Source organism: Dermacentor andersoni, chromosome 9 (assembly GCF_023375885.2).
Source record: "Dermacentor andersoni chromosome 9, qqDerAnde1_hic_scaffold, whole genome shotgun sequence".
Classification (NCBI taxonomy): domain Eukaryota; kingdom Metazoa; phylum Arthropoda; class Arachnida; order Ixodida; family Ixodidae; genus Dermacentor; species Dermacentor andersoni.
The window spans coordinates 34267885-34278889 of NC_092822.1; the positions used below are offsets into that span (position 1 = coordinate 34267885).

The 11005-nt window shown below is 45.0% G+C and overlaps 1 protein-coding gene across 1 annotated transcript; it reads right to left on the reverse strand.

Moving 5' to 3' along the window:
* Positions 1-7977: 7977 nt before the first annotated feature.
* On the reverse strand, positions 7978-10761 carry LOC129383821 (uncharacterized). The gene is made up of 2 exons (XM_055068720.2): positions 10459-10761; positions 7978-9350 (listed from the first exon to the last, which is right to left on the reverse strand). The coding sequence occupies exons 1-2, from the start codon at positions 10750-10752 to the stop codon at positions 8214-8216; spliced, it is 1431 nt and encodes a 476-aa protein (XP_054924695.2). The 5' UTR covers positions 10753-10761; the 3' UTR covers positions 7978-8213.
* Between the last annotated feature and the right edge of the window lie 244 nt (positions 10762-11005).

The following is an 11005-nucleotide window of genomic DNA, read 5'->3' on the forward strand; positions in this document are numbered from 1 at the left end:
TTTGGGGCGGCCATGTTGCGCATGATGTCACTAAGCGACAGTGACTGTGAAAAAGGCAGAGCAATCTTGAAGCGTTTGAAATATGAGCCGACGTGAAGGATGCCCATGTGTTGAGGGTTTCGTATACTCTCTGCGGGCGTCATGTTGAGTCACCTTGCGTGCCTCCTATAGGCGACGGAACTTGCGAGTTCCTCTCTCCTAGCAAAGCTGGTTCTCATCGCGGTACTTGTCGTTATTGGACTGTCGTATTTACATTGTATATTTTATATTTTATTGTATTGTAACTCTGTCACTTGTTCTTTTTGTTGTAGTTCGGCTTCTGCGAATCGAATATCTACAATTGAGGCGTTGGGTATTCTAGGGTGACCCACCCTAGTAGGTTAGTAGTTTTGACGTTATACGCTGGTCATCTAGAAGTCGTGCGTTCCATCTCTGCCGAGGGGTCCGCATTTCGAGAGCAGCGAATTGAAAGAACGGTATGGTAAATCACATTTACATGCAGGTAAATGAGCTAAAGGGGGTAAAAATCAATGCATAGCACTCCAGTGTACTCCGTGCTTGATCTTGATAGCACGTTTTCGGGCCCGCAACACCGCATAATTTGTTTTTATTTGCTAGAGTCTCTTTCTTCATGCATGCAACACATGTATATACAAATCTCGCGTTCATCTTGCCTGTCGATGCAATCTTGATGGAAGTCACCACATAAGTGTACGTTGGTGCCGAAACACTGACGAGCAAGGCTGAATTCCTAAGGCCCTTGTTACCCTTTTCAAGAAATAAAAACCTTTGCGCGTACGTTCATTCATTCATTCATTCATTCATTCTTCTATCAACACAAGCATTGCTTATTCTTCGAACAATAAAAATTTAAATGCTAATTGAAGTTCTCGTAAAGGCTTAGCTGTTAAAGCACGGTGTCTTAGAACAAACTTGCAGCGACCAAATGTATGCTTGAGTGCATTATGTTTGCAAATAGAAACTTGGCGCCACTGCAGAAAATTTCGGATCGATTTTATAGGGTACACGGAGTTTAACTTTTGTTGAACAAGAAATAGACAAGTAAAAAATACCTGCGCTTTCAGCTTCCGTGGCTACGGACTCAGAGTCTACCAACTGAGCTACCACGGCGCCGATTCCCCGTCGACTTTCTTGGGTATTTATGTTTCCTACTAGAACCCTGGCAGTGCTAGCCAGCGCCACCACTCACAAACCTTGGGCGCGGATGTGGAACATCCTTTCTGCCGCAGGAGTCATGAGCACATGATCTATTTTGGGTAAAGGCAACTGGTCAGTAAACCCACACATGCTACCTGAAGGCCGGATTCGAGACCCTCGTTATGTAATGAACGAAAAGAACGGGAGTTAAACGGGGTACCCGATTTTTATTAATCGTATTATAAGAAGCGAACAAACATTAAGGACAAGATGGCGGAACTCACTTGTACTTAATAAATGAACTAAAGCAAATGATAAATTAATAGAAACAAAGGGAATGATAAAACAGCTGTCCGAAGTTGGGGAACGATCCCACGTCTTCGCATTATGCTTGCGCTGCCCCACCAATTCAGCTACAGGTGCGCCGTTGCCGCTGCCTTTTCTTGGGTATTGATTTTTCCTGCTAGAACCAAATTTTACAGAAATACGTATTATTGCGCAAATAAGAATAAGTGCATGCAGACTGTTTAGAGTCTTCTTGAGAAAGCAATAATAATCCTTTATTTTCCGACATCCAATTTGACTAATGAAATTAGCAAATTGCAACCACTTGTTATAATTGTCGAGATGCCAATAGAATCGTAAGAAACGAAAGCAGTGCCCGTGGTGTCCTGTACTCGTCTTTCCCCGTGTTTACTTGCGCTACAATGAGTTCAGTTTAAAATGAGGTGCTTACGCTTCCTAAAAAGCGAGAAGGACCGTGTAATGTGAAAAATACTACGTGACCATGCACTCGTGCGCGAGTAATAGCAGCCTCATTAACACGCCACAGTGGGAAAGCAAGATGAGCGAAGACAGAGAGAGAGAGAGAAAGGCAAAGATTAGGTCCGGTTAGTTCCAGAGATTAGGTCCGGTTGATCACCTTGTACCGGAGGAGGGGCAAAGGGACGTGATAGGTGAGAGAGATAAAAACAATTTAAAAAACTATGCACACATGCACACGATACAGAACTGTTTCTGTTGGCACTGTCACGCAGTGTGCGAAGGCGTTCCTAGTGTTACGCGGCGTCGCCGTCCAATCCTACGTCACACAGTGTGCAGACACCATTTGTCACAAAGTCCCGTGTCCTCTAAGCAACGCAGCCGCGTGTTGATGGTGGATCACCCTAACGTTCCCGTAGGACAATCTATGATATAGATATGAAATAGGACCGTCACCTGCAGGGGGAAAGTTACCACTGCATACGCAAGTGCCCTATTTCTGTTTACAGTTCGCAATGTCTTGAGTAATTATTAATGCGAAGGGATTAGATGTCCCGTGAGGCAGAAAAGCGGGCGTTCTAGGCAACCAGTGGTACCAAAAGACATCAGCATCAGAGACCTCATCAGCAACTTGTCTGACGTAAGTATAAATACAGAATTAACATTGGAACAAGAAAAATCTGACTTAAGATGGAGTGAAGTGAATTTGGGCGAAGTAAAATGAATGAAGATGAAATAAAATCGATTAAGGTGCATTCAAGCGGACTAAGGTGGTTTAAAGTGCATTAGGGTAGATTAAGGTTGGCACAAATTTGAGCAACGTCGACTAGGGGATACTAAGGTAGAGTTGTAAAGGACACGTGACAATGTAAGACCTCACGTATCAGGACGTGATTAATTAAAGAAGTCGTAATGCTTTGATAATCATAATCACGTTAGGATACTTATGTCACCGTCAATTTTTTTTTCCTTGAGGTTGTTCAGATGCGTTCCTCAACGGTCTTTTTGCGGTGGTGAAATGAACCGCCGTCGTCGATCATCCACTGTAAATCAAACGAAGAACTTGTCCGAGCTGCCAGTTTGCGTTGAAACGTATTGACAAAAGATAATAAAATAAAAGTAAGCTTGCGTATATCTCATTCGCATAGACGACACCTTACGTGCATGTTCCTTTAAACCTGTGATTCCTAATTTTTTATTTCTTTCTTGACGTGATAACGGCTCTACGCTGGATGTCAGCTGAGCGTTTGCAAAGCTGCGGTGGCTCAAGCTGACGCCGTGGTGCTGTAAGGCAGCCTGTGGGGCAGCTATCTCTAAGCACAGCTCCTCGTATGCACAAGAATAATGAAACGTAATACACATCCCTTACCAAACAGCGACCAGATTGCCCTGAAACGTACCTCTAACAGGTGCTGCGCTCTGGCTGCTAGCAAGCTACAGCTCAGAAAACAGTGCCCTAGTGCTTTCGATTGGTGGTAAAACTCACTCACACAGATTTGATGTATCAGTTGCCAGATTGAAACGCCGATGAGAAGGTTTGTTTCACAGCTTTACCCGCATTGCGCGAAAGACGAGAACTGTGGCATAATTTCTTGTCTGGTCGCCGCTACATGTGTGATCGGAAAACTGCTTTGCAGAAAGTGACACGGCCTATGTACCTCGGCAACCACCTGCAAGTCGCAGACTGTCGCTTTTCGCGTTGTTTTAAATTATTTAAGCACACACCGAGAAAACTTGGAGAACGCGCGAGATGGAAATGCAAGACGATGAGCAAAAGTGAAACATGGTGAAAGCAGGAGCCAACGTTTAGACAAGTGGGCTGGTCTTCTTCAAGGCGACACATGCTTTCGTCGCCACCGTATATACAGGTGGGGTTCTTCTAAAGGGGAGAGGGGGCAAGGCGGGTGGGTGCGGCAACGAGCGAAGGTGTGTTAGCGTGTCGAATTGAGAATAAAGGAATGCTGTGCACAAGGCCAGGGGCCCGGCCGTCTGTCAATCACGTGTCAATGCCCGCGTGTTATCCGACTTGTCAACGGCGTCTGACACGCCGGCGGGCAAAAACTGAAAAAAGGAAAGAAAAGGAAAACAAAGAAAACGAAAAGAAAACGCTAAGAAACCAAACTAAGTGTTGTTGCCTATAGCTTGAAATTTAGCATAGCGAATTGATTCTAAAGCTCCCTTTGAAACGTTTATGCCTATTGGTTGCAATGTCTTGACCTTATGGATAAGGTATGATTCTCTGTATTTTCTTTCTCGTTCTGAACGGAAATTTGACTGTAAGATGTAGAGTTTAAGTTCATCAAAGTTATGACCTGGTTGACTGAAATGCTCGGCGACGGCTTTGGAAAGTTTTCAGCTGTGTCCGCGCGATCTCCGTATACTCCGACGTTCGTTGATTGTCCTGTTTCACCGATATATTGTTTCTTACAGAAGGAACTATTAAGCATAGAAATCCCATCAGAACTTGTACAAGGAAAGCTAGATTCGACTTCGTGTGTATAACTATTTGCGGTGCTTTTAATTTTAGTGCGGGCTGTCTCTTCGCCAATTCCGTCTGTCTCTCCAACCTTGACGCAGCATCATAAGCTCTATTAAGAGCAACTTCGGGATAGTTCCTTTCTGTTAGCGTTATTTTATGGTCATTTATGTGGTGGATACAATCGGGAACTTTGCTGCAGATTCTGCTTACTCGTTTCGTTTGTCCGACAAAAATTCTTTGCTTGCAGTGTCGTGGGTAATGACTGTTGTAGTCTAAATATTGCTGGCTATCCGTGGGCTTCCGGTAAAGTGTCGTTATCAGTTTTCCGTTTTCGATGTAGATCGTCATGTCCAGGAAGTTGATCTGACTAGGAGAGTGTAAGCCGTAAATTTAATACTCGGGTGAAAGCGATTGAAATGGCTAATTAAGTCGGTTAAGGCGCTTGTGCCGTGTTCCCATATTATAATTATGTCGTCAATGTAACGAAGATATGTGTGGGGTTTTAAAGGGTAGGATTTCAGCAGGTCTGCTTCAAGCTGTTCCATGAAAATGTTCGCATACGTGAGAGCGAATGGCGTACCCATGCTAGTGCCGAAAATTTACAGGTAGTTTATAGAATTGAATTCGAAATAGTTGAGCGTGAGAACTAACCTAAGGAGCGATAAGTAAACTTCTGGAGCGTACGCTTGGGGATTGATTGCGAGAGATCTAGAAACGGCCTTAATTCCTTCACTCATGGGAATGTTGGTGTAAAGGGCAGAAACATCCAAAGTGACTAGAATAGCGCGGTCGGAAAGGATTTGGTTGGCGTTGATGCCATCGATAATTCGAAGGAAGTGCGGCGTGTCTTGAACGAAAGATGGGAGGGTGGTGGGTATGTTTGACAGGTGGTGATTTAAGAATTTAGATAGTGACTCAGTAGGTGTGTTCTTATTAGACACAATACGCCGACCTCGAATTTCTGCTGTAAATATTTATTCGACCAGAATTATATGTATTTTAGAAAGAAGATAAAAGCGACCCGCTTTTTTGTTCTTGAGCATGATGAACTGATATTCAGACTGCATGATTAGTTCCCTGGACAGGAACTCCGCTATTGTGTTTTTCACACTATTGCTGTAATCTGAAGTTGGATTAGAGTCGAGTTTTCTTTAATGGATGTGGTTGCTGTGTTGCTTGGATGCCTCCTTCTTGTATTTTTCTCTAGGCCAGATAACGATACTTGCCGCATTTGTCAGCTGATTTTATTACAATATCATTCCTTTTCGCAAGTTCTTTAAGGATTTGGTGTTGAGCGGGGGACAAATTTTTGCGTTTCCGGCAGTGCCGCGCTGCCTCTAGAATTTCATTTCATATCAGCTCTATGTATGAATCCAGGTCTGGGCACTGTTCGGTTTCCGGTGTCCACGTGCTAGGTGGTCCAAGAGAGTCTGTATCTTGTTTTACTACGTCTGGTCTATCGAAAAAAAACTCCTTGAGGCGCATGCGTCTTGAAAACTGTTATATATTTCTGGAGTTCGTGTTGGCTTACTGCGTTACTCGTCGGACAGAACATTAGACCACGTTTCAGGAGATCAACTTCCTAGGGGCTTAGACTCTGGGATATGTCTACTACATTGCTGCAGTGCTCTGGATGCTCACCTGTAGGACTATCGGTGGAGCCACGTGCTGCAGTGTTTACATTAGTTTCGTTGGGTGGATCTGCAGCTCTAATATCTTTGTACTGGTATACATCTAGTAGTTTTTCTTCCTAGTGTGGATGAATTGTGCAAGTTCTCATCTTTCCGGCGGCGCAGATAAATTTATGCTGTCGAGTTGACCAGCAATTATTATAAGTTGTGCCTTGCAGTGTTCGTCGAGAATATCAATAAGAGAGCAACGCATTTTCTAGCACAGCATTCCACTTCAATTATAGCCTGGAGGGTAAAGAACCAAGGGTGCATCTAACATTAATTCAGAGACCTTTTAGGATTTTCCCCTCTTTAATGCAAATATAGTGTAAGCGTTGAGGTGAAATCTGTAATTTGTTTGTTTGGTGGCGAGTTTGCGTGATTGGAGGAATGGGCGAGATTTGTTGTTGCGTGTGCTATCCCTAGTGCGTGGTGGCCATTTCTGCTTGGTTCGGGAAGACCTCCGGGGCGAGAAAGCTTCAGGTGGTGTCTTTTCCTTTTCTTTCCTCTTTTTTTTTTCAGCAGGCATGTCAGACGCCTTTGACACGCCGGCTAACACGCGGGCGTTGACACGTGATTGACAGACGGCTGGGCCCCTGGCCTTGTGCACAGCATTCCTTTATTCTCAATTCGACACGCTGACACACCTTTGCTCGTTGCCACACCCACCCGCCTTACACCCTCTCCCCTTTAGAAGAACCCCACCTATATATACTATGGCGAGGACAGCATATGTCGCCTTGAAAAAGACCAAGTTCACTTCTCGAAACGTTGGCTCCTGCTTTCACCTCGTTTTCATTTTGCTCATCGGGTTAGACACACGCAGATGCTTATGATCGAAATTAGCTAAAACGTTCTAATGCCTTTAAGATGTTACTGCTGCTGCCTTTTCATGGCGTTTGTTTACAGTTCAGACACCCAGACATAACAGGGCCGCACTTCGTGTGATGAGACGCAGGCCGAGAGTTTGATTATAAAAATCGGTGGTATCATGCTAGCAGTGGAGGAACGTTTAAGTGCCCTGTTAGGTTCGTTTTGTTTCGCCGTAGAATTAAACAGAAGTTAAGTATTATTCCGCATGGCTCATATTTTCGGCCACACGGCCCAACTACAGCTAAGACAGAGATCCGAAAACTGGCGTCATTGCACTGATTCGCCAAATACTTTCAAAAATGAAACAAATGAGCTTCTGTAGTCCCGAGGTCGATAGATCACTGAAATAACGGAAAACAGTAAAATATGATAGGACACCTCATGTTTAACGCAGGACAAGTAGGAAGAGCACCAAGTTCAATTATAGGCCTCAGAAAGCAGCGACAATCGATACACCCATGTGAGGGTGTTTATCGGTTCATGACAGTCTCAAGCAAGCTGAAAAAAATAGACATACTCTTCAGTCACCGCCTGTTCTCTCGTAAACATCAGCAGTTTTTTAGACCTCCTCGGATCTTGAGGCAGACGTGCCAGTAGAGATACGCGGATCGCTCGCTGTGATGTCAGGACGCAGTTCAGTGATCACTATCAACTCTATTCTGGCTTAAGCCGCATCCCAACTAAGACACAACGAAACAAGATATTTCTTGTTCAAAACGCCATCTGCTCCAACACACATTATCTGAGCAATCGAGCTGCTGTAGCAGTACATGGTCTGATCGCGTACGTTATTAGAGTTTTGAATACACCGTTCACCGCCGGCCGAGTACAAAGTGCTTGCCGCAAATAAGGTTTAAAGTCATAAACGAACGGCTAAACATTGCGAACTTCAACATTGTGCGCATTTTTCAGATAGAGGGCAACGCCCAGTACAACTGTGGAGCATCCACCACGAACGTCGCCTTGCGACCAATCGCTTCAGCAGCCGCAAGGCCTTTAGGAGCCATGATGTCAGAAACCACTCGAGGAGCACAATACTAAGGAACACATACTGTATTAGCGCAACAAATAAACAACAAAATGCGCAGCCAGTAATGTAATAAAAGAATAGGTTGACAGTTACAAAGCAAAGCAAAAAAAAAAAAGAAATTGCGCAGAGCAAATTTCATTTAGGAGAAAAGACATCAAAAGTTCAATGAGCTCATGTCACACACAAGGGAACTCGCAAGGACGATCCTTGCACGGCAGTACACGTTCTGCGAGGACGAACGTTAGGGTGCCCCTTTGACCCCGCCGTCAATTTCTCTATCGTTGAGCAAGATTTCTAACGTTATCTTTCCGTCTCGGACGAAATCGTCTTTTTTCAGCGAGGCAATATTTATTTGGAATTCGAGGTGAAAGTGTGGCAACGAGTCATCATAACGGTCACAGAAACAAGGCATGGCACGTGAAGTGAACGAACGATGCTTCTTTGTTCCATTACCACACACGCGCACTTGCCAAAAAGGCGGCCAACATCTAGAGTGCTCCAGCATCCCGTTAAACTCGATCTTCACGGTGAGAACAGGTGCAGGAATAGCCCAATCCTTGAAGACGGCAACCGTAAAGTACGTGTCCCTCATGTGCCACACCATAACCTCAACAAACTTCTTCCTCAATCCCTGATACTGAATGATTTCCTCACAGTTTTCCAGGGTCACATTATACGTCACGTTCCCAATTTTTTTAATCCACGCGGGTGTAGTTGACAGCGCACTATATAAATGCCGAGCGCCACCGCGGAAATACCTACAATGAGCAATTACACGGCTCGAATCGGGCTCCGGGGAATTTCGCCGCGAATGTTTCAGGTCGGCTAAGAGTTCCAACTTTCTAAGTATCAGCGCCTTTTCCGAGCGCAACGACAGCGACGAAGACATGCTGACTTCCTCCGCCACATTTCTCGAGAAAGTCAGCAGGTGCGACGCGGTAGATGAGATCGTGGCTGCCAGTTGAGCCATGTCACCCTTTAAATTGCGCTCGGATGCTCCGATCTCGCGAGTGATAGCAGCGAACAAGGTTTCCTGGCTTCTGACTTGTGCTTTAAGCTCATTCAACTGACTCTGGACCTCTGGCAGCAGCCGGTCATGGTTGGCATCCCCCAACATCGCTTTCAGGTCTTCCAGGGCAGCGTTCACGTCTTCAAGAGTCAGTGCTGTAGGTTCCGAGGACCGGCACTGTGTGATCGCGGAAGGAACACCGGCCCTGCATCCGGCCACGTAGTGCGTTGGCAGGTCTCTGTGTTGGACTCCCTCGCCGCATCGCAAACATTCCACGGTGTGAAATGTGCATTCGTTCTCGTAGTGTTCCAGCATGCGGTCCATGGTACCCGTGTACTCGCAGCCGTGCTCTTCGTTCCAGCAATACACCTTAATAAAAAGTAAACTATCTAAATAACACACATCACAATTTTCGGACGACAAATTATTTTTACAAGAAGTGCGTTGCTTCGCTCTTCCTACCATTCAAAATGTACCTTAACGTGAACTCCGGTGCGAAGCAACATGTACGCGAAATTCTGTAGGGAAGTAATGCTCTAGATCCACCAAGCAGTGTCTGTCTCTCTATAAACATTAAGAGGCAGCAAACATGAACAGTAGGTTACGGCGAATCACTTAATTGTGCTCCTCAAAAGCAATACATATCCTCTAACACAAAAAGCAGGTTTGATAAGCCAGAATCGAGGAAAAAATATACCATACTTCATTTATTCTTCTAGCTTCTAACTCATCTACGCTGAAAGCGGCATTGTTGTGCGGTGAAGACCCCTAGCTGCTTCTGGTTTGCTAACTTACTCGCAAAATTAAAGCGCTCACCCAACACGGGCCAGATAGCTTTTATAGGGCCGTTTGCAGGGGGAAACACCGTGAGCGGTAGCGGTTCAGGAATAATGTTCCAAAGTAAGAATTTGAAGCAAAAATAATGTTGGAAGCAAAACTATTGTTGAAAAGAATCACTAGTGAATTTACCTTTGCATGTACCCAACTTTCATTTCTGATGTTTTAGTGCGAAGTTCATGAGAAGCAAGATTAATGTTAGAAGAGAAAGTCGTCCTTTTTCCCTACATGAAGTGGACCGTTTTCGCAATCTCGCTCCAAATGTCGCGTCGAAACGACAATGCCGAAACGTCTGTGTGAGGTCGGACATATCAATTTACGGCCTTTTTTTCATTTACACTTTTTTATCTATCACACTAAAAAAATGAAGAAATATTGAGGTTCCACATAATATTTCACATGAGGCTACATTTAGCTAGTGTTTGTAGTGCGTGAGTATTGAGAAGCATAGAAAGGAAAATTTAGCCAGGCTGAACTAATACATTAAAGTTCGGCAATATTAAATCACACACTCTTAGCGCAGGTCGTACGAAGTAGTGCAACAAATGCTAATGCAGAATCGCCCTAATCTCCCACCTCCCCTCCCCCCTCGCCAGAAAAATACAAAAGAACGTCAGAAATTGTTCTTTTTGCAGCTCACCTTCGAGGTATTCGCTATCCTTGTAGGGAATTCATAAACCACGCATTCCGCTTCTTCGAATTGCACTTGATCCAATGGACACTGTCCAAAGTCCCCTTCAAAACTGGCTGTGTGGCAAGATTGGCACAGAGCGTGCGAGCACGGCAACAGTACCGTCCGTTTTGGGATCATGCGGCAGAGGCCGCATACACGTGAACTGGGAACCTCGTCGACGAACCGCGTCGGTCGCCAGTTGACACCGGCGACGACGTGGTCGCGAAAACGGTGCACGCGTCCCTGTTCGTGGTCCGGCATGGTGGTGTCTTCCCCCACGAATCCCCAGCTCGAACCATAGAGCACTGGCTTTTTCAACCGAGCTTATCTCTACTGAGTGGTATCATACATTTTGACCAAAGCAGCAACCAAGAGAGATAAAATGAACCGTGCACCCAATGTCGCGTACAATGCCGAGAAGTTATCGCAAACTTGATTTTCGCAATGCGGCGAGGAACAAGTGCTTCGTTATCGTCGCTGACAGTCGTTACATATCTGTACCACGGATATCGCC

Excerpts from the sequence above, each read along its gene's own strand:
- LOC129383821 (XM_055068720.2), bottom strand. The coding sequence starts at position 10,752 with ATGCCGGACCACGAACAGGGACGCGTGCACCGTTTTCGCGACCACGTC. Across the intron at positions 9,351-10,458 it reads GGATAGCGAATACCTCGAAG|GTGTATTGCTGGAACGAAGA; the intron begins GTGAGCTGCAAA and ends CTTTTTATTAAG.